The sequence below is a fragment of the Crinia signifera genome, chromosome 11 (genome assembly GCF_055691185.1).
Source record: "Crinia signifera chromosome 11, ASM5569118v1, whole genome shotgun sequence".
Classification (NCBI taxonomy): domain Eukaryota; kingdom Metazoa; phylum Chordata; class Amphibia; order Anura; family Myobatrachidae; genus Crinia; species Crinia signifera.
The window spans coordinates 562,783-587,481 of record NC_139227.1 but is presented as its reverse complement, the minus strand read 5'-3'; the positions used below and the strand labels follow the sequence as shown (position 1 = coordinate 587,481).

The following is a 24,699-nucleotide window of genomic DNA, read 5'->3' as shown; positions in this document are numbered from 1 at the left end:
GACCGTGTATGGGCCCCTTAAGACAGAGTAGTGTATCAGGTCAGGGAAGCATACAGTCTACAGACTGGTGCAAAACACATTTTATTAGGTACTTGTCATTTGTGCCGTTACCTATGTAAGGACATGTTGGATAGATGCCAGTTTCTGCAGATATGTGTTGTGTAGGCCCACAAATAATACTGCACATGTATCTATATATCCAGTTAAACACTATTTATATGTTAACTTGAACACTTTTTCTTAAATAAGTTTCTCTTATTGTAAGTGCAAATAGTACATAATGCAAATAAGGAAATAATGTAATCATTCACAACAAATACCTTAGACCATCTGAATATATTAGGTTTACCTCTAGGTGTACTTCCAAAATAAACAATGTTTGGTGCAATTATTTCCAGATTTGGAATTTTTACAGAATTAATTAAGGCAGCGCCTGTGAGTCTGTGTTTGGGTATGCCAACCTTAACAGAAGTGCCCTCCATTATACTAGGGACTCCACTTCTACTGGCACCACTTTCATACAGAATAAAAGCTAAACTATAGGTACTGTAGGGAATCTTACAGTTTCTAACAATGGGCTATTTTTGCCTTTGTTACAAGGCTTGTAACCTACAGAGTTGTCTATCCTGAAGCTAATACTCTAACCCAGTCATATCTATAGAGGGTGCTGCAGGCACTGGTGTTTGAACATCTGTGAATCCTCTGTCACAAACAACAAACAATGCTTGCAATTAGTAGAGAGACTATAAAACTTCCCTGCTGTAACCATCATCCTGAAAGCTAGGACATGTTTATGTATAAAATATAAGAATTAAAAGCATTGTAAACTAATGTAAAAATTATACAAACACTAATAAATTCACTTAACTCTAAAAGAAAAAGTAACCCCCCCCCCATAACTGCAAATACTGTTATGTATATAATGTAACCTATTTCGGCCTGCTGTGTGTTTTTCCTACAAAAATTGTAAAATGGCTTACAAGAAGTTGGAAAAGAGAACCAGCTTACAAAAATAGAAAAATGCTAGTGCAAATTTTGAGTTTGAATTTGAGAGGAAGTGATGAATTTCTAGTGACTGCTAACTTGGTATTTAAAGAATTTGCCTCAAGCTGCTTTTTACGGTATGTTTTGCCCAATAACTGCAATGCTTACTGGCCACAAATTCATTATAACTTGTATAAAAGAAATACTTGTCTAGAAATGATTATGGATTTTGTTTTACACAAATCTCCAACAATCATGATCATGTTTCCTGTAATAGTATATAGTCTATAGAGGGGCCTAGACTGCACAACCTGTGAATTGAGAGGTGCTACCATGCAGAGGCTTTTAGTGATACACACAAAGAGAAAAAAGATGGAGGCGCACTATTTGAACATTACTAAAATATATAAAATCGCTTAAAACTGCGCCCAATATGGTGTGTGTTACTGTATACAACAGCTCTATATAGGGACTTGAATTAATTTGAATAAATAAAACAAAGCACTCTGTGAAAAGGTTTAAGCTATTTTTTGTATTTTTGTTTTAGCATTTTTTTCTGCTTTTTTGACAGAAGGCTTTGATTATTTATTAATTTGAACATTACTATTATTATACATTTTGCAATAACTTTTGCAGTAGAGGTTTTTTTCTGCATAATCTTGACCTGTGTTATGCAAACATCTCTATTTATTCCATAATGTATTACAATTCTAATTAGTTACAGTATGTTTGAATGGTACAGATTCATCTAAAAAAATTGTGAAAATTAATCATAGAATGACTATAAACAAAATATTATTGAAGTTAAATGAAAGGTTCAATTATTTTTTCCACATTTATCAAATGTTTAATGAGTGGGTATATTATATACTGTGATTTATATTTCTTCTCTTTTTCTACTTAGGTTGTATATAAAAATAATGATTTCAAGCTAGAACTGTCCCGTCTAGCTGCAGATGGTGATCCAAAGATGCGGCTTAGTGGTGACCTCCTCTTCCACTGTGAAAATGTTCAGTCTTTAGACCCTGTAACATTTCAAGTACCTGAGGCATTTTTACGCCTACCTCGATGGGAGACCAAAAAGGCTGGATCAATATCTTTTGACTTTAAGACCACAGAACCTAGTGGTCTTCTCCTCTTCAGTCAGGGAAGACCACGTACTGGTGCACCAGGAACAGCTCCAGGAGCAGTGGCCACTGGAAGACCAGAAAAAACACCTAAAGCAGATTATTTTGCAGTAGAGTTACTTGAGGGAACTCTGTATCTTTTGCTTGATCTTGGATCTGGTGGAATTAAGGTGAAGGCAAGTCACAAAAAGGTCAATGATGGAGAATGGTGCCATGTTGACATCCAGCGAGATGGCAGAAGAGGTATGTTACCCTCCAGCCTCCCCGCTGCTATTCCTCACCCCTACTCTGTTGCAGCAACCCATCCACAGTAAGCTCAATTGCTATTCTGTCCTGATCACAAGCAACTTGGGCACATCCATTCCTCACAATTTGTCCCGCCACTCCACTCCTGTAGTTAACCTGCATCTGGTCATCTTCTGTAAAATCTATCTTGTTTCCCTCACAGTGGGAGCTGTTTGAGTGCTCAACCATGCTTTCACTGTGTGCTCATTAGGAAGATGGGACAGAACATCTATAGTTATTATGTGGATGCTGAAAATAAAATAAATTTAATAAATTCTATGGATCCATGTAATTGATGGAAGGTACAATCAATAATAGTTTTAGAAGATACATGAACATGATACAGTAGGATATCTATTTGGATCTCCTACTGTATGATATGTCACACTCAATGGTTGACTGAATGACCAGTGGAGTTGTTACAGAGTACTTCCTGCAACTTCTAAAAAAAATTCTCACTTGGGGGGAAATTTACTAAAGGAAATTTGTAAAAAAAAGGTGTATTTGTATCCAGAAATACACTTATTTTTGACATTTACTATCCCAAAAATACGGCAATACGTATTCGTATTGATAGCACATCAATACGAATATGAATTGCCGTATTTTCGGTATAGTAAATGTCAAAAATAAGTGTATTTCTGGATACAAATACACCTATTTTTTTACAAATTTCCTTTAGTAAATTTCCCCCTAGGCGTCTAAATGCATCTAGTATGGAGAACATACTTGTTTAGCTTCCTATGCTATCTTGGATCTTGGTGTCAGCTATGATTGATCAGCATCTGTGATGAGGAAGAAAATGGTAAATGGAAATATCAGTTCCACATGAATTGCATAAGGGCAGCTGGCCAGGAAATAAGTTTTTATTATTTTTACTTTTGTGTTTTGTAAATAATAGTTCCTCCACATGTTTGTCATCACTGGTCACCTCATATTCTATCAGATCCATGAAAACAAACCGAAATATTAAAATTCATATTTATGAGAAGAAATAAAACATATTTATTTTCAGAATTGCTTATGCACGTGGTGTTAATTTAATGTCTCTATGCATGCAATAAGTAATGGGATGTATACTTGTGTGGGAACTTGGAAGGTCTAAAATAAGTGTAATAATCTCTTCTTAGCTTTTCTTGCTGTTTATATCTATTATTTAGACCTATTAAACCAATATTTATTTTTTTCTTCTCAGGCTCTATCTCCGTTAACAGCAGAAACACTCCCTTTCAAGTTGGAGGTGAGAGTGAAATTCTTGACCTTGAAGGTGAAATGTACCTTGGAGGTCTTCCAGAGCCAAGAGAAGATCTTCAGCTTCCCCCAGAAGTCTGGACAGCCTCCCTTGGCTTGGGATTTGTAGGCTGCATACGGGATCTTTTTGTAGATGGGAAAAGCAGAGACATCAAACAACTGTCAGAGTTATCAGGAGCTGCTGGTGTCGCTTCATTCTGCACTCGGGAGACCCAGCGCCAATGTACGAATTCCCCATGTAGGAATGGGGGGCAGTGCAGAGAAGGCTGGAACCGCTTTATCTGTGACTGTGTGGGTACAGGGTACCTTGGAGACACGTGTGAAAGAGGTAAGTTATGATAGACCATACAGTAAGTCATATAAATAGTTCACTGGCAAAATGCAGGTCACATATCTTGCAAGATTTTATACTGACAATGACAAATTATTACAAAACAGATTTCTATCTTCTTATTTTAGAAAATGTGAATACAAATAATTGTCATTTACAACATAACAATAATAGTTAAGAGTTTTTGTTTTTTTAAATAGATCACCCAAATGAACCATATATATATTAAAAAATAAAAGCGGATTTTTATGCAAAATGTGCAGTAAGTCCTGTTTCACTTTCAAATAAACTGTATCCTAGAATCAACGGCTGTACAATATATTCTTTAGATGATGATTATGTTCCTATATTACTGTAAATTACCATCTAAAAGACAGTTTTATACAGTAGTTGTAGAAATGACATAAAGCAGTTTTTCATTACTTTCAATCTTACATTTTAAAGGAACAGCCACGATGACCTGAAATAAGGCAAAATTATGCTTGACATGCTCTCATTGTTTTTTATATAACCGCGCTGTATTGTGTTTTGAGCAGCTACCTATGTTAATTAGCAATTAATAGGAATTTTAATGTGTTTAGGAGCACTCTTTTATCATAAAAATATGTGAAATATGTGGAACTTTTATTTCCTGCCAAAACGGAAAAAAGGGGGTTAATTATTTAAAATGTTTACACTCTTTTGAGTGGTTACTTTGATTATGAGGTGAATCCTTTTTCAATGTAGCTCATGTTGTTGAAATTCCCTAACTGTCCCTACCTGGGCCCAGGAGAATGGTTGGGGATTCCGTAGCCTGCCGTGAACTAAAGTGACTTAAGGGGCCTTCTGAGGAAACCCGTATTTTTCTACACCGGAGAAACGCATCAAGAGCCTTTATTCCTAAGCACTGACACTGCGGGAAATTTATCCCTAACTGCTATCCAGACGCAGAGACCGTGAGTACGGTCCTCTAACACCTGGGTGCTGGAGGTGCTTGGAAGCTGAGTGATACAACTGCCGGGAGTACATGCTGCAGCTCTGTCTCCCCCGTATGCTGCTAAAGCCTGGAGATACAGCTCATCTACATCACGGCCTAAAGACAGCTGCTTATACAGGGTCACAAGCTGACTAAAAAAAACATCGGGCAATGTGAACGGGCCCCGAGGCACCTCGAGCGCTGATCCACATTCAACGGAGTTGTAGCCTTGAGAACACCGGCTGAGGTATGGTTACCTACGGACGGCAGGTCCCTCAGCCCCTGTCCAGCCCTTTATCACTTCCCAAGGCAGCTGCACTCCAAAAGGCATTTGGATTATAAAACTACCAACATATTGTGGATACACAAAATCGGAAAATTGCCAAGTGTGTACACGGCAGACTCTGAAGGCAACCCTATTCCATCTGGAACTTCTGTGCTGCTTTGCATAAAAAATCAAAAGTGATATAAAGTTTACAAGAGAACTGTTGAACTCTGATCATCATTGGTGAGAACTGGTTCCATTAGTGTTACTTAGCTTTAGGGCAATTTACTTGAAACACTGTCTCTAAAGCTTTTTAAATTAATGTGCCCAACATATGTCAGTGCTTAATAAATGGTTATATTTAATATAGATCTATCTATGTGTTATTAATACATTTTTATACTGTGACAACTGCGCTCTCTGTTTTTCAATTAACTTAAGGGGCCCACCTGGATCGGTGATGCACCTGAAGGAAAAACTGTTACCATGCCCAAGTCACTTTCTCAAAAGGAGTTGCATCTCAAGGGAAACAAATTACAAAAAAGGTTTATCAATATTAACCTAGCCACTGTTCTGAAACCGGCCACCTGCCAGAACCGGCACCGCCACCGCCACCATAGACTAAAAAGGAGAGCCAAACCCTCATCTGAAAGGTGTACGCCATCACTCCTGTACAGTCTCTTGTCGCAAAAAGTGATACTCGCATGAGAGATCGAGTATCCGCCATGCTTACAGACCGCTCAACCTACTACCGAGTTCACCCTCCGTCTGACCAGGTCAACCGCCCCAGGATTAAGTGCACCCCTCCAAAACTGCAGCGGAACGATATCAGACCAAAATATCCTACAAAAGGTAATTCCTGCAACAAAGTTAAAATCTGATTCCTGATCTCGAATCTAATATCCAGACAAGTCCTGGATGTCAAATCTTTGCCCCTAAATGAATAATCAGAAACAGAGGATAGCCAAATCTAGCAATGGCCTTGTCAAAAATCTGCCTGAGCTGTGCAAACCGTAAACCACGATGACAATCCATCTAAAAATATAATTCCAGATATTGCACATAATCCAAGACTATCGGCGATACCGACAGCCCCCCAAAAAAGAATGGTCATATACATTGCGGATCTAGCAGCATTCCTGAAAAAAGAAGTTGTCACACGTAGCCGCGACGGAGCGCGGCGGGTACAGTACTCACCCGTCCGCGCCCGCCGCCGGCTAGCGTGTGCAGGCTCCGGTCTGCGGTGTGCGGGTAGCGGCAGCTCTGGGTAGGGATGGCAGCAGTAGTGGTGCTGGGAGGCCGGCGTCGCCATCTTGGTTGAGGGCAGGAGACAGATTGGCCCAGAGTGGAGGTTCCCTCCTCATCCTGTGCTGACAGCCAATGGCAGCCATCCCCTGGGGATATAGGGGATCTGCCTAGGCTGTTCAGTGTCAGTGCAATGAGTCTTTGGAGTCATTCACAACTCCTAGCTGATTCCCGGATCCTGGCTCTTTCTCTCCTGACTCTGGTGCCTTGCTCCCTGCATCTTGCTACAAGGAAGTTTTCTCCTGACACCAATGCTGCAAGTCCTACCTAGTGCTTGTTCCTGCTTGTGTCCCAGAATTACCCTGCACAGCTTCCCGCTGTCCTCCTTCATACAACTCATTCATTCCATCATCTTTCAGTCATCCGGATCCATTTCTTCTGTCATCAAATCAACCTCCTTCCGGATCCTCATCTATGTACTCTGGCTCACCAAGTATACGTTTCCAGATTTCCCTGCCCGTTATTAGTATTGTGCTGGACTCTATTTAATTTATTCCAACTGTCACTTAAAGAAGTATTTGAGTGAAGTTTATCATTTATGAAATCCGTTATTAAACCTGCACGTTTCAATCCTACTCCTCCTGGTCCGTCTCCGGTTCCTGTGCACCACACGACTCCATCCAGCCCTTTAGCCGTGACAGTTGGCACTGACCCGATGGAATCGGGTGAAGCACAGGCCTCCATGACGGATGTTTTTCAAGGCATCATGGCTCGATTGGAACAAGTAGAGACTACCCAGCGTCAAGTGGCTCAATTTCTCCAGACCTTGTCATCACCTCAGGCGGCTCCCTCAGTTTCAGCAGCACCAACCTCCGGAGCTTCGGCCCCTGCTGCTCCCCCTGGGCCAGCTGCTCCTCACCAGCTACACCTGTCAACCCCCAGTAAATATGACGGGTCCCCGAGGGGGTGTCGAGGATTCCTGAATCAATGTGACGTCCATTTTACCCTCCAGCCTTCCAATTTCCCCTCTCCCAAGACTCGGGTGGCTTACATCGTGTCCCTACTGGCGGGTCCAGCCCTGGAGTGGGTGTCCCCCCTTTGGGAGCGTGCGGATCCCATCCTCAATAACTATGAAGAATTTGTGGCCTCCTTCCGTCGCATCTTCGACGAGCCTGGCAGAGTGTCCTCCGCAGCCACGGAGATCCTAAGGATTCGGCAGGGCAGTCGCCCAGTGGGACAATATGTCGTACAATTTCAAACCCTGGCTTCCGAACTCAGATGGAACGAAGAGGCTCTCGTTTCTGCCTTCTGGAACGGCCTAGCCGGGCGCATCAAGGACGAGTTAGCAACTCGCGATTCTCCTTCCACCCTGGCTGAACTCATTTCATTATGTAACAAAGTCGATCTGCGACTCCAAGAACGCCAACTTGAGAGGAATCGCTCTGATCGCCTTCGCCCTCGATTTCCTTCCAATGTCACACCAGCCTCCAAACCAACCCCGCCTCCTGCGGTGTCAACAGATGAGCCCATGCAAATCAACCGCTCCCGTCTCTCTCTCGAAGAGAAGTCCCGAAGACGGCGAGAGAATCTATGCATGTACTGTGGCTCCTCAGCTCACTTATTGGCTTCCTGCCCGCTGCGGCCGGGAAACGACCGCTCCTAATCTCCCCGAGGGAGGTCCGATTAGGAGTCTTGCTTCCATCTCCCTCTTCTTCTGATTCCACCATTCCGGTTACCCTTGTGTGTCCCCAAGGGAGAAAAAGAGTTCAGGCCCTATTGGACTCTGGAGCAGCGGGAAACTTCCTTTCTTCTTCTTTTGTTACCCAACATGCCCTGCCTGTGCAACCCCTGGATCACTCGCTGGTCCTCACTGCAGTGGATGGGAGTCGAATTCGTAGTGGACAAATCACCCATCAGACCACCCCGGTGACACTGCTCATAGGAGCTCTACATCAAGAGACCCTCGAATTCTTCATTCTTCCACAGTCCTCACACCAAATGGTCCTGGGCCTTCCCTGGCTCTCCAAACATAACCCACACATCGATTGGACCAATATGGAGGTCAAGGCCTGGGGAACAGATTGCCAGTCTACTTGCATTCCTCAGATCCTTCCGGTCTACCAGACCCATCCACGACGTGAGGGTAACTGTCCTTCATCCTCTTCAGCTCCACCCTTGTCGATACCCGCACCATATCGTTCATTTACAGATGTATTCAGTAAAGGTGGTGCCGACACCCTGCCTCCTCACCGTCCTTGGGACTGCCCAATAGAGCTGGTGGCCGGGAAATTCCCTCCTCGTGGCCGCATCTATCCCCTGTCGCTACCTGAGACTGAGGCCATGTCCTCGTACATTCAAGAGAACTTAAACAAAGGTTTCATTCGACCATCTACTTCTCCGGCCGGGGCCGGGTTTTTCTTTGTGAAAAAGAAAGATGGCGGTCTTCGGCCATGTATCGACTATAGGGGCCTGAACGACATCACCATTAAAAACCGCTATCCCTTACCCCTTATCGCAGAACTATTCGACAAGATCAGAGGGGCAGCAATCTTTACTAAATTGGACCTGCGAGGGGCCTACAATTTGATCCGGATCCGTCCAGGTGACGAGTGGAAGACGGCTTTTAACACGCGCGACGGCCACTATGAATACCTGGTGATGCCCTTCGGCCTTTGTAACGCCCCCGCTGTCTTCCAACAGTTTGTAAATGATATCTTTCGGGACTTGCTGTACCACTCCATCGTAGTCTATCTAGACGATATACTCATCTTCTCTCCAAATCTCCAACTTCACAGACAGACAGTGTCCGAAGTCCTACGACGTCTTCGCCAAAATCAACTGTTCTGCAAGTTGGAAAAGTGCGTTTTTGAGGTCACGTCCATTCCATTCTTGGGTCACATTCTCTCCGCCACTGGGATAGAAATGGACCCAGAGAAGGTGAGAGCCATCCAAGACTGGGCAGCCCCCACAACACTCAAAGGAATTCAGAGATTCCTAGGGTTCTCAAACTATTACCGGCGATTTATCCGGAACTTCTCTACTATCGCTGCTCCCCTCACTGCTCTCACTTGCAAGGGAGCTGATCCAAGCCGATGGTCGCCAGAAGCATCCTCTGCCTTCCAGCAGTTAAAGAGAGCATTCATGACGGCACCAATCCTCCTCCAACCAGACCTCGACAGGCCCTTCATTCTCGAGGTGGACGCATCCTCGGAAGGGATCGGGGCCATCTTGTCACAAAAAGGTGAGGATCAAGAATTACACCCTTGTGCCTTCCTCTCCAAAAAATTCCTCCCAGCAGAGAAGAATTACCCCATCGGGGAACAGGAGTTGCTTGCAGTCAAAACTGCGTTAGAGGAGTGGCGATACCTTCTGGAGGGGGCACGACATAAGATCACCGTGTATTCAGACCACAAAAATCTGTCCTTTCTTAAACAGGCTCAGTGCCTTACTGCCCGCCAAGCCCGTTGGGCCATGTTTTTTGAACGCTTTGATTTCCAAATTAAATTCCGACCTGGAACCACGAATACTAAGGCAGACGCTCTATCCCGCTCCTTTGAGACGACCTCTGACCTAGAGACTCCTCCTCGTCCAATCCTCGATCCGCTGGTCTTCGCCCAAGTAACAGTACAGCCATCTCCTCCTCCAGGTAAAACGTTCGTTCCCCCCGAACTTCGCAAGAAAATATTGTCATGGGCACATTCTTCCCGCTTCGCAGGGCACGCAGGAGCACAAAAGACCTTGATGTTCCTGTCACGTTCTTATTGGTGGCCAACCATCCGCCACGACGTAACCAACTTCGTTGCCTCTTGTGTAAGATGTGCTCAGCATAAAGTGCCCAGAACAACTCCCGCTGGTCCTCTCCGCCCTCTAACCATTCCCACAGAACCATGGACCCATCTGTCAATGGACTTCATTTGCGAACTACCTCCCTCAAAAGGTCATACCGCAATCTGGGTAGTGGTCGACCGATTCTCGAAAATGGTCCATTTTTTCCCACTAAAAGGTCTCCCCTCTGCTCCAGTATTGGCTCAGCTATTCATCTCAACCATTTTTAAACTTCACGGACTGCCCAAAGAGATTGTATCCGACCGCGGAGTACAGTTCGTTGCAAAGTTCTGGAGAGCTCTCTGTGCCGCGGTACAGGTCAAACTCAAGTTTTCCACTGCCTTTCATCCCCAGACCAACGGCCAGACAGAACGGGTGAATCAAGACTTGGAGGCCTTTATCCGACTGTTTGTCTCGTCTTCCCAAGATGACTGGGTGGATCTTCTCCCGTGGGCAGAATATATGCATAACAACTCCTATCACTCTTCCTCCGGAACCACCCCCTTCTTTACAGTATTCGGCAAACATCCACGATCTCCGGATTTCTCAGAATTATCCTCTTCCGAAGTTCCTGCAGCAACCACTTCATTACAACGCTTTGCTAAAATCTGGTCGGATGTCCACACCGCTCTTCTTAAATCTTCCGCCCGATACAAGAGGATGGCAGACAGGAAAAGAAGGGCAGCGCCCAGATTGAAAGTCGGAGACCGGGTATGGCTGTCTACCCGCCATATACGCCTCCGTCTGCCCTCTATGAAGCTGGCTCCCCGGTTCATTGGGCCATACCCTATCATCCAAGTCATTAATCCTGTCGCTTATAGACTTCAACTTCCTCCTTCCCTAAGGATTTCGAATTCCTTCCATGTGTCCCTCCTCAAGCCTTTAAGGTTGAACTCTTATCAAAAGAAGATTCCCAAACCGCCCAAGATTAACTCCGAAAGTGGGGCTGAATTCGAGGTAAGACGCATTATAGACTCTCGTTGCCGCAATTCTCGTACCCAGTATCTGGTGGAATGGGTTGGGTTTGGTCCCGAAGAGAACTCTTGGGTGGATTCCATTGATTTGCACGCTCCAAAACTGGTAAAGCAATTTCTCCAGAGAAATCCGCACAAGGCCCATAGGCGCCCTGGGGTCACCCTGAAAAGGGGGGGTACTGTCACACGTAGCCGCGACGGAGCGCGGCGGGTACAGTACTCACCCGTCCGCGCCCGCCGCCGGCTAGCGTGTGCAGGCTCCGGTCTGCGGTGTGCGGGTAGCGGCAGCTCTGGGTAGGGATGGCAGCAGTAGTGGTGCTGGGAGGCCGGCGTCGCCATCTTGGTTGAGGGCAGGAGACAGATTGGCCCAGAGTGGAGGTTCCCTCCTCATCCTGTGCTGACAGCCAATGGCAGCCATCCCCTGGGGATATAGGGGATCTGCCTAGGCTGTTCAGTGTCAGTGCAATGAGTCTTTGGAGTCATTCACAACTCCTAGCTGATTCCCGGATCCTGGCTCTTTCTCTCCTGACTCTGGTGCCTTGCTCCCTGCATCTTGCTACAAGGAAGTTTTCTCCTGACACCAATGCTGCAAGTCCTACCTAGTGCTTGTTCCTGCTTGTGTCCCAGAATTACCCTGCACAGCTTCCCGCTGTCCTCCTTCATACAACTCATTCATTCCATCATCTTTCAGTCATCCGGATCCATTTCTTCTGTCATCAAATCAACCTCCTTCCGGATCCTCATCTATGTACTCTGGCTCACCAAGTATACGTTTCCAGATTTCCCTGCCCGTTATTAGTATTGTGCTGGACTCTATTTAATTTATTCCAACTGTCACTTAAAGAAGTATTTGAGTGAAGTTTATCATTTATGAAATCCGTTATTAAACCTGCACGTTTCAATCCTACTCCTCCTGGTCCGTCTCCGGTTCCTGTGCACCACACGACTCCATCCAGCCCTTTAGCCGTGACAGAAGTATTTGAAAGCATTAGTAAATGTTCAAACTGTGCAAAAATAAATTTTGACTTGAGGCAAAAACTGCAAAACTTCCGCCAATTCCGGCAAAAGCCATAATTAAAACTGGCGGTAACATAAAAAATTTCTCACGGCCCCCCAAACACAAAGGCACATTTGAGCAAGTGGCTAATCCTCAAGGGGGGGTGCACTGGCAGATCAAGGCCTGATGTAACATTGAAATGCACCAAACCTCCATCTACCCAGTGCCTGGATAGATCCATCGGACCAACCCGCTGTAGCGGCAGCTAAAGCAGTGCCAATGCGGAAAGAGGGTGTCCCATAAACCTCCGGTGAAAGACACACATCATTTCAACACCGAAATAAATTGGTAACGAGTAAGAGGCGACCCATCCAAATGAATGAGCCAACCTCCAGGCAAATTAGGCCGAAGGGCTGAATAGGCCCCTGCCACAACCAACGGACAATTCCGACAGTGCAGACAGGAACCCAATTGGACCCATCGCCCCTACATCAGTCTTGGACCGTTGCACCACAAACCATCGGGGAACATGACAACATGGTTTGCCAGCATGGGCGAAGCTGCTGAACGAGAAGGTGCCACCAGCTCACCCATCCTGAATGCCCCATGATAGGCCATCACAAAGGCCATGCTAAACAGTTTTGCCTCGTAAACGGACGTGCAAACTATCTTCAGAGAACGCACCAACTTACCTAACAAAAGACCTTCATTTTGTCAGGTAAGGGTGGCTCCAACCTGGACCAACCCTTAAGCATTCTTTGGAGGAAAAAGGACTTAGTAACGTCCCTTTCCCTCCTAAGCTGCAAAAAACATGAAATGCCGGATAAGGCCAGAGAAACGGCGCTGCGCGACTTTCCGGCAACATAGAATTGCCATGCAAAGGCAAGAATTAATGAATTTAAACTCTTACCTCTTTTGCCAATTTCCATCCAAAACCTGCTCCAACACTGCCAAGCCGTCATATATGCGGCAAACTTGGCAACAAATTGTTAATGACTAAACATATATCACTAAAACTTACATATCATTTAAAAAGATGTCACAGTGTGCATAAATATTCTGACTATATAGAAAAAAGTCAGCTGGGGTGAATTTAAAAAGAGAACATATAAATTCCAACAAAATCAATGTTAATATTACCATCCACAGGTAGAAGGATTATTGGGACTTGTGCATTATGACGGCGCCCACAATTTTCATCTTAGTACATCGCATGCATAGCATTGCATGTGATATAACCGCATGTGATGCATGCAATCCAATGTTTGATTGTACAAGCACCATGATGGGTGCTTTCAATGTTAAATGCACCCCCACTGTCAATGCCACCCCCACTATCAACGCCAACCCGAAGCGTGGCTAGCGCAGCGAGCCCACGATGGGTGGCGTTATGTGTCCTCTGACCTTTTCATACCCCCACTATCCACGTCGGCATGGAGTTGACTTTAGACAGTGTGGTGAGCCACCGATCCCGAAGCGTGGCGAGTGCAGTGAGCCCCGCGAGGGAATGTGGATGACTTCACATGTATTCCATGTCCCCTCACGGGGCTCGCTGTGCTCGCCATGCTTCAGGTTTGTATTCCACAGCCCCTCGCGGGGCTCGCTGCGCTCTCTGCGCTTCGGGATCGGTGGCTCGCTTGCTCGCCACACTATCTAAAATCAACTCCATGCCGACGTGGATAGTGGGGGTATGAAAAGGTCGGAGGACGCGTTCCGCCGCCCATCGCGGGCTCGCTGTGCTCGCCATGCTTCGGGTTGGTGTTCATAGTGGGGGTCGCGTTGACAATGGGGGGGGGCATTTAACATTCTGGGGGCATTTAGCATTGTATGCACCCATAAGGGTGCCTGTACAATTAAAAATCGCATCGCATGCCATTTGCTGGCCTGCAATGCGATATTTAATTGTACATTTTTCCGTTTTGAAACGAAAATCGCCTGCCATCGCATACCATTGCATACCTTATTTAGTGGTATGCGATGCGATGGGCGCCGTGATAATACACAAGTACCGGATTATTTGCTGAGGTATTGAAAATGGCAGAGGAGATGAGAGATGTGAAATCTTGCGTTATGGATAAACGTAACCCTTGTATCCACATGGAATGCCGTTGCAATTACAGGATTCTCTGGAGTCTTCTAGGTTGTAATAACGCTATAGGCTGGTGAATTAGGAACAGATGCCAATGTCCCACATGCAGTGCCCAGTCAGAGTTAAAGATGACCTCTCAGCAATGATTAAGTGGATGGTGATGCCAGTTGGAAGTAATAATAAAACAGGCTCAACGCGTTTCCCCGGATACACTCCGGCTTCCTCAGGAGCAAAATGTGTAGACTATCTGTGCAATGACGCTCAACACTTCAGGGGAAGTTGATTTTTGTCTGTCAATTGTGTAAATAACTCCTAAATTGTCACACCAAAATATCACTTCCCTATATTTAAGCTCTGGGCACCAATGCCACCATTATAGGAAACACTTCAAGAAGAAGCATGTTCCTTACCTCATTCAGTGGTGGTTTTTTTTGGGGGGGAGTGCTCCCCACTGGGCGAGTTTTTTATGGGGAGTGCTCCCTTAAAAAAAACACCACTTGCTCCCTGGGTCCGGGCAGCACGGTGCACTGTCAATCAGCGGCTGCCCGGACCAGCGCCCCCCGCGCCGCGTCCCTGTCCCCGGTAGCTGGCTTGTCATAAGCCGGCGCCGGGGACTTCACACAAAACTCGGAGGGGAGGGAGGAGGAAGAGGGAGCTGGAGGCGCCGCAGAGGGGAGGGAGCCGGGCAGCGCTGAAGCTGCCTGAGTTCAGTGATTGTTGCAGAAGCGAATTTTGAACAGCCATTTCCTGCCATATACGGATACCATTAAACTGGGATAGAAATTACTTCCAAATACTCAGATCACGCCATATCTCGCTGGAAATTGCAAGAAATTATGTTGTCTTTTAACACCCACAGTGGCCCTTTCAAGTTTTCTCATAAAGATCCTACCCATAGGAATAATGCGACAAGCAAAATTAAACAAACCCAGTAAAGACTGTGCCTGTTTAAGAGTTAGCTTCCCTGCTGTGAACGCAAACAAAATGTTGTCATGCAAATGATTACTCTTATCCACTGGAAGCCTACACTGAACTGCTGACGTATCATTTTCAATTTCCCAAAACACTAAAAGTGCTCAAAATAAGCACATGAAATAGAGCATCCCATGGGAAGACATCTATCCAAATAATACCCATCGTCTAGCTTTAATATTGAAATACTGATGGGTGCAAAGGTAGTAGCCTAAAAGCTGATTCAAAGACTGATAAATGACCCTACACAGTCATCAGGTATAGCATCATTAACCAAAGCACAATTAGGGCAAGATAAATGTTGAATCAGTCTACATTCACCCTTCGCTTTTTTGGGAACAACTCATACAGGGGAAAAGATCATACCTGCAATTAGGGGTTCTGCAAAAGGACCCACCATCCTTCCTGAACCCACATCAGCATTTACCTTTTCCTTAAGGATTAAAGGAAATTCGTACACTGAACATAGGTTCTTTACAGAACCCTGGCAAATGGTACCCGAAAATGGTAAAGGAAAACCCAGAGAAAAACCCTTTTTAAGAAATTCTGCTTCCTCTCTAAAAGGATATTTCTCTAACCATGGTAACATAGCCTGCAGCTGGATAGGGGATGGTGCTTTATGCATTAGTAGGTTCCGCTGGACCACAGATTTGTTTTTGATTTGAAGCCCCACCCCCTCCCTGTGTAGGTCGACTACACTCTCTAATGGGGTGATGTTAGGGCTCTGGGATTTTCCCCGACACACCCTAACTCCGTTGCCTCTGACTGGGGTTGACAGAAGTGTGCAGAGCTAGGTTTCACCTATAATAGCCACGTTTGAAGGAGCCGGTTAATCCAGCTCCGACCCCGATGCCACCAGGTCTTATGTGTGACAACGCACCCATTAAGGCCAGGAGATAGCAAGGGGACAAGCTGACTAAAGCCACGCAAGGGACGGGGAAATCCCAGAAGCCCAGGGGAGTAACAATACTCAGGAGATGTACACTAACGAATGGGACACACCGGTGACAATGGTGGGATTACACGCACTGTGGGTGCAACAATGCACAGCGATGGAATAAAGACCAATAAGCCCCTAATGACCTCATACTGAGGTGAAATACCACCAGGGCAGTACCATTAGGCAGTGCAGACTCACTAGCACAAATAAAGATAATATGACAGTGCTGTAAAGGGAGCAAGATTGCAGGGAGAACCCTGACTTATCTCGGATAGATGGTAAACCACAGATGCGGGCGGACTGCAGAAGCACCGGAGATTCAGGACTGACAGATGACACCAGCAGGAGAATATCCAGGACTGCTGGAGAGCAGGCATAGCACGGAGCAGGATGCCAAGGCACCAAGAATGCTTTAACCGGCGTCTGTTCCCAGAAGACGCTGGCTATTTATTTGAATAACGCGCCCTGGCTGATTACATCAGCCAAAGGACGCTTGGGTGGAAGTTCGGGCCGTTGCCTAGCAATGCCCGACGCTTCTGCCCTGAGCCGCCGGGGAAACATGGCGCCGCCCATTGCGCCTTGCGGCTCCGGTGCTGTCATTGACAGCAATGCCCCCCCGGAGACCGCGGACGCAGGGGGCGCCTAACAGGTGATAAGCCCCACATCTGATACAGGAGTGTCGGAAACAAGACTTTTGCCCAAGATTGCAGCTGTTGTTGTATGCAAAGTATTTCCCATGACCTACTCTGGGTGAACGACCACCAGCAAACTGGCCACCTGTTTTCCAAGCTCTACCAACTGATTCACCCATTGGCAAGGCAGATTGAGTGACCTCTACATAGAGCTCCACATCCTTCTTGCCAAAATCGTAAACCTCCCTGTCGTGCTGCTCATGCCTGAACTATTCATCATGGATTCGTCAAGCATAACCCCGATATGATGAAACTAAGTTATGAATAAGGTACTGATAACGTACCAAATTCATATACTCATCAGGCCTAGTCTCCACATAACAGGCCGCGGACACTAACATGCCTCGCAGCCAATTATGATATGACATTAGGGATTCCTCGCTATCAGAACTCTATTTCCTGGCAGCAAGAAGCGCTTTTTGACTCTTACTTGTAAGAGCAAAAATAATAACGTATTTGCCCTTCCTAATTCTATTGGCCAAAGTCCCCACATAACGGCTGTATTAGCGCAATGCGCAGAATCGGTCTCCACTGACAGCACCGGTTCTAGCCTAGGGGACCTTCTAGTTTGACGTCTCTTCTTCCTAGATCTCCGAACCCGCCATCTGATGAGGAGGGCGATTCTGAAGAAGTAGATAACTATCAGTGTATCTATGCCTACATTTCCTTCCAGAATGTCTGCTACGCTTTGTTATTTTGCTCCTCCCCGCACCGGATGAACTGAATTCCGCAGAACCAGAAGTGCCGGTGCCTGACCCACATGACTTAACCCAATAGGGGTCAGATGATAACTCACCAACGGAAAAAGATGATCCACTGGATCTGTTCCTGTCCCTACATAGACGTCTCACTGATGCCTGGTCCATCTATCTTGAAGTACCTGCTACTGCAGGCACAAGAGGTACATCAGTCTCAACTGAGGAGTCAACCACATTAGCTGACCCTGCAGAATTACCCCCATTGTTAACAATACCCAGAGCTGAGGAAATTGCAGGCACCATAACATGGGACAACATTGACGCATCCAATGGAATCTGCCCACCAGCACTCAGCCCACCTGGACCAGTGGTTAGAAGGGCACCACAGCGGACACCAAGGCCACACAGATTGAAGATATAGAAGCCATATTTAAACTACCCGGGCAATTGCTCACAACATACGCACAAGTGTGGCGAGGAGTGGAGGCAGAAGGCCTACCCCCCCTTGGAACCAATGGTAGACCAGTATCATCCCTCAATGACTCCACAGATGAAGCTTCAGCATCTGAACCAGATGCTGCTTCATTATGCTGCTGCTGCCTCCTAAACCTTCTTCTGCTCCTGGCATTGCCAAATTGCACAAGAGCCAAGTCATTTACTGCATCATCATTCAGCTGGGGAGTTATACTACTCTCCCCAGCATTATGCTGTTCTCCCTTAGAGGTCAGCCCAGCGCGATTACCACCTCGCGCGTGCCTACCCCTTTGACCACATTAGCAGCCTCACTACCTTGCAGGCGCTGCCTTTCAACGGCAGCCAAAGCTCTGGCCACTGCCGCTGCTTGGCTCCGCACCCTGCCACATCCACGACACAGGCGCTGAACAGCTTCCACCTGCACCCGTCTGCTCCCCGGCCTATCAGACCTCTGACCCCTCCTGCCTGACGTGTTCCCATTGCGCCAGATGGTTGAGTCAGAGTTGCGTCCGATGGCGGCAGCTGACATCTGCAAGCTGACTGACAAGCAGCTGCTGTCGAAGCAGACCCGATGCCTGCCCTCTTTGTAGCTGCAGCAGGGGTTTCAAACAGTCCCCGTACTGAATTCCTCCCTCACGACCACGCGAACGGGCGGGACTGACAGTGGAGGCACCCATCATGGCCGCCACTAAGAATCTTGGGGCGCGGGACTGACCATCAGTCCGGCCCCCCCCCCCCCCAAGTTCCGTAAATCGCAAAATCTCCAGTCTGAGGTTTGTCAGCGACATTGGATGGATGAGACAAAGGTGTAGTAATTTCCCCATACATTGCAGGAATCCCAGTTACTATTCTCCAGCACAGAGCAGAGGCTGTAGAGGAGATTGGTCCAGGACACACACCGCAGTCAGGCGTAGAGGGGGCAGGGAAGGGAATATTAATATCATATCCTGAAAGTGACTTGTTCTCCTGTGCTGCAGCTACTTTGTGGGCAGTATTCATTGAGCATTTTGGCGATGTGCAGCGAATCCTGTTTAGGATTCGCTGCACATTCGCCACTGCTCGCTGTGTTCCGGAGCCTCGCCGGCTCCAGTATTCAACGAGTCAGTCGCTCGCTGCCCCTGACTGGCGAATTTTAACAGTACTAGGCGCCAGACAGGTAGATACGGCAGAAATAGGCACCAGACATGTAGATACGGCAGTACTAGGCACCAGACAGGTAGATACGGCAGTACTAGGCACCAGACAGGTAGATACGGCAGTACTAGTCACCAGACAGGTAGATACGGCAGTACTAGGCACCAGATGGTAGTTAAGGCAGTACTAGGCACCAGACAGGTAGATACGGCAGTACTAGGCACCAGACAGGTAGATAAGGGAGTATTGGGCATCAGACAGTTAGATACGGCAGTACTAGGCACCAGATGGTAGATACAGCAGTACTAGGCACCAGACGGTAGATACGGCAGTACAAGGCACCAGACGGGTAGATACGGCAGTACTAGGCACAAGATGGTAGATAAGGCAGTACTAGGCACCAGACAGGTAGATACGGCAGTACTAGGCACCAGACAGGTAGATACGGCAGTACTAGGCACCAGACAGGTAGATACGGCAGTACTAGGCACCAGATGGTAGATAAGGCAGTACTAGGCACCAGACAGGTAGATACGGCAGTACTAGGCACCAGACAGGTAGATACGGCAGTACTAGGCACAAGATGGTAGATAAGGCAGTACTAGGCACCAGACAGGTAGATACGGCAGTACTAGGCACCAGACAGGTAGATAAGGCAGTACTGGGCATCAGACAGGTAGATACGGCAGTACTAGGCACCAGATGGTAGATACAGCAGTACTAGGCACCAGACAGGTAGATACGGCAGTACAAGGCACTAGACAGGTAGATACGGCAGTACTAGGCACCAAACAGGTAGATACGGCAGTACTAGGCACCAGACAGGTAGATACAGCAGTACTAGGCACCAGACAGGTAGATATGGCAGTAGGTAGGTAGGCAGTAGCACTGTCAGTGGCACCAGTGGACTGAGCAGGTACCGGCAGCCTCTATTCAGTGCAGGCACTAGCAGCACCAGTGGACTATTATTATATACAGCACCAGAGGTAGGCCCCAGCACAGAGGAGACAGTAGTACTACAAGTACACAGCTAGTTACACACACACAGCAGAATCGGTTTACAGTGTCAGTTACACAGCTGACTGTCCTCCTTGCTAGGGTGATTCCAACCTAAGCAGAGAGGACAGTGCACACAGCAACACTGAGGGAGCCCCAGCAGACAGCCCCAGCGACAACTTCAGTTCAAGTTCAAGTCCCAGCAGCAGCACCACCAACATACCCTCTCCCAACACTCTCCTAGACTGGAATAAAGATGGCGGGCGCTGGAGCCGCTATTTAAAGCATTGCGAGAATCTGGCACCGGGCGATGACGCTTTGCCCACGCGGACAGATCCGAGTTAGGCAGGAAGCCCCGGCTCGGATTGATGACGTTCGTGCAGGCTCGGATCTCGGAAATCCGAGCCCGCACATCCTTAGTTGCAATTGTTTGTTGCAGAATGCAGATTCTTGTTAACTTTAGAATTAAGTTAGGAACGATCTTAAAATAATTTGAGTCTTTTCTATATTTTTTACTGGCAAATCTAACATTGCTAGCTGGAGAAATACAGTAGATGTGTGGCTGGCTTCAGAGACAGAAGGAGACTGGCTGGAGTTAGAGAGACAAGGGTGCTGGAGAGATAGGGAGAGATAGAGAGAAGATAAAGAGATAGAAGGGGGTTGGCTTGAGCTGCAGAAACGAAGATAATAAGGCTACTGGCTGGGGTGAAGTGGCACTAGATTTTTCTCCTGTAAGTAGGATTATTGGCACATTACTATTTATCACCAGTTTATTATATACCATATATCACACATATTCCGCAGTGCTTTACAGAGAATATTTGAACACTCACATCAGTCTCTGCCCCAGTGGAGCTTACAATCTATATTCCCTACCACATGTACACGCACACACATACATTCTAGGGTTAATTTTTTGTTGGAAGCTAATTAACTTACCAGTATATTTTTGGTGATAACCTGGGCCTCAGATATGGGCCCTGTCTGTTCTTCAGTAACAGGTCCCACAATTTCTGATGGTGGTCATGGTTGTCACATTTATTTTGTTGTAGCTTGCAATGCTTGTTTCAAGGCCTGCTAATAAGTGACCAAATATAGGTGTCTCATTCATTATTAGGTGTGTTCCTATAAATGACTTCTTATGATATTAAAAGTAGTGTGTGTGTGTGTGTGTGTGTGTGTGTGTGTGTGTGTGTGTGTGTGTGTGTGTGTGTGCGTGTGTGTTTGTTATTTTTGGGGTGAGGGTTTGTGCTTTTTTTGTGTGAAATTTTTTTTCGTGACACTGGAGGGGGGAGTTTTTGTATTTTCTAGCTGTGTGTGTGTGTGTGTGTGTGTGTGTGTGTGTGTGTGAGTGTGTGAGTGTGTGTGTGTGTGGGGGGTGCTTTTGTAGACCATTGGGCAGTCCAATGCAGTATCAGATTGCCTTTCTATGTATTTTAGAAAACACTTGTGGCAGGTTAAACTTTATTATGATGTCTAAACCGTAGTATAGTGGCACTTTTCAAACAAATCCGCCTCTTTAAAATAATCGTTCTCATGTACAGTATAAAATATATTGAGCTTTCTCAAGGATATCATATACAGCACATTAAAACCATAGGAGGTTCACAACACTGGTGGCAAAATCATTCATAATAGATGATTTTAGGAATGTACTGTACAGTATACAACTTTTGTATTATTCATTATTCAGTACTTCCTATTAAATGCCTTAGACTGCTTTGTGCAAAATTACTTCTAAAAGTGTCTTAAAAAGTTGACAGACTTCCGAAATGCATGATCTTGTTACTATTTTTCTTCTTGTTGGTCCAGCCACAACAAATACCATTGCAGTAACTTCCTTTTTAATGATCAATTCACTACATTAGGAAAGGCCGATTCCCATTCTGTCTCTCACCCATCACATTTTTGTCCCCTCACAGAAGCAGCAGTCCTGAGCTATGATGGCAGCATGTACCTCAAGGTCCTGCTCCCTGGAGTCACCCACACAGAAGCAGAGGACGTGTCTCTACGGTTCATGTCCCAGCGAGCATATGGACTTCTTCTGGCCACTACCTCCAAAGAGTCTGCAGACACGCTACGACTAGAACTTGATGGAGGAAAAGTGAAGCTCACTGTAAACCTAGGTATCCATTCAAACCACCTTTTCTCTAGCAGCAACATAACATTTATAAAGCCAAATGGCTAGAGTCACAGAGACAATAACTACGATACATAGTCTGAACGATAGGAATGTATTTTATTATTTAAATAGTTAATTTCTAGTATCTTTTTTTCTGATAACATTTATATTTGTGCTTTGTCAATTGCTCTTCCACTCTCTGGGTAACGGGTAATGTTTTAAAGACAGTAATAATCTTCATCCCTGTGAGATAAATACTACTATCCATTAGTGTGTAAATGTTGTCAGTTTATAAAAGAAGCTTCACAGAATACAATAATAGAATGGGCTGACAAGTTTTGTATTGTTGAGAAGAATTGTCACTACACAATTATGTCTCTTGTCATTATCCTTATAGTTTAAATGATCAAATTATTTACATTAAATTCTGTATGTAGTTGTACAACTTCAATTCCCATATTTTTTTATTTTACTACTACTGTACAGTATATCTTTGGCAGATGTTTAGATTTGAAGGAACCTACTGTATATACTGTATTCAGTAGGCCCTTTTCCTTGTCAGTTTTTTTGGTACTTGTTTCCTAGCACGGCGCCCCCGATTTGGATTGTATTACATCTTATACAATCGCATTGCATGCAATATAGCGGCATGTGATGCATGCGATGCATGCGATGCGATCTGATTTTTAAATGTACAAGCACCCTGATGGGTGCTTTTAATGTTAAATACACCCACATTGGCAACGCCAACCCAATGCGTGGTGAGCGCATCAAGCCCGTGAGGGGCGGCGGTACGCGTCCTCCGACCTTTTCATACTCCTACTATCCACGTCGGCATGGATATGCGATATTTCATTGTACAAGCACTCCTGTTAAATTAGCATGAATATCGCATCGCACGCATCACATACCACTAAGTATGCTCTACGATGGGCGCCGTGCTAGGAAACAAGTACCATTTTTTTAAAATGTATAAGCATTCTGTTCGCATCAGCCAATTGTGTTCACATTACTTTTATCTTTAGAACAGCTGCAATGCAATGTCTGGGAAATACGGAACAATGTACTTGAAAATATACATTTTTGGATTTAGTGATATATTGATTTTATAAATTAAGCTATTTGTCTCTGTGACTGTTGCCACTTTACCAGTCTAACATGCTTTATCAATGAGAGCATGAATGAGTGGTATATAGGCTAGTAAGTTATAACCTCTCACTTGTTTGCTTTGCTAGAAACCTTCAGACACCTCTGGTCTGTCAGGCATGGAGTGGACATCTCAGAGTGACAAAGCCCTGCCCCACCGTGCTCCTCACACACAACCATCCCATAAACCTTCATATTACCCCAATACTGCTGCTTCATGTCTAAAGCTGGGTACACACTAGACATTATGTTTAATGCTTTCCCTGATTCTGATAGATTGCTATGACAAATTGGTAAAATCGTCCAGTATGTATACACTATATGCACACTGCTATGGTCGCTGGCGATGTCTTCCGGTTCTCCCTGTTGCATGGCCGATAGAAGGCATTTCTAACCAAGGTTACCCCCGTGGTTTTGTCTCTTCCTGTCACTTTTCTGTCACTTTCCTGTCATCACAATGTTGTGCTGACTATACATCATCTAATGTGCACCCAGCTTAAGAACCATTGAGTGAACAATGCTAGACACAATTAACAGATGAAGGGCCAGATGTACTAAGCTTGAAAAGTGGAAGTGATAAACCACCAGCCAATTATCTCCTACCATCCATGTTACAGGCTGTGTTGAAAAATTACAGGAAGAAGCCGATTGGCTGGTGGTTTATCACTCTCCATTTTATCACTTTTCAAGCTTAATACATCTGGCCCAAAGGGAGAATACAAATGTTATCGTGTGAATCCCAAAAATCAATTATACCAGTTGTAAACATAAGAGCATTTACCTGATCCTCAGGCTAGTACTGTAAATCATTTTTATAATGAAACTGTACAGTACATATAGTAAGCAAATGATGTACTGGCTCAACAATAGGTAATTAGGTAATCTTGCTCTTATTTACATTATCCGTAGCTTATGATAAGTACCAGTGACAGGTCCGTTACATGGTAGTTCTTGTTCTCTGAAGACTAACTGTCACAGAAACTGTATAGTATTTTTGAAGGAGTTACTAGATCCCAAGATCCCAGTTCGCACAATCTAAACACTGCAGTTTCAATTATTCAAATTAATGGATTTTTACTCTACTGTACCGAGGCTGGGATGGCAGGTTTTAGTTACACACAGTTATCAGCCTAATAAACTGTGCTAAAAGTATATAGTATGTCGCATCTAAAATATGAGGAGCAAATATAATTTAAA

General features: G+C 45.5%; 1 protein-coding gene across 29 annotated transcripts in view; it reads left to right on the top strand.

The window, feature by feature from the left end:
* Nucleotides 1–24,699, top strand: part of NRXN2 (neurexin 2) — an 847,024-nt gene that overhangs the window by 345,717 nt on the left and 476,608 nt on the right. For all 29 annotated transcript variants that reach the window (XM_083165053.1, XM_083165057.1, XM_083165084.1 and 26 more), the window contains 3 exons: nucleotides 1,889–2,354; nucleotides 3,592–3,975; nucleotides 22,157–22,360. In XM_083165053.1, the coding sequence (XP_083021179.1) occupies nucleotides 1,889–2,354; nucleotides 3,592–3,975; nucleotides 22,157–22,360 (1,054 nt within the window). The remainder of the gene's footprint in view (nucleotides 1–1,888; nucleotides 2,355–3,591; nucleotides 3,976–22,156; nucleotides 22,361–24,699) is intronic.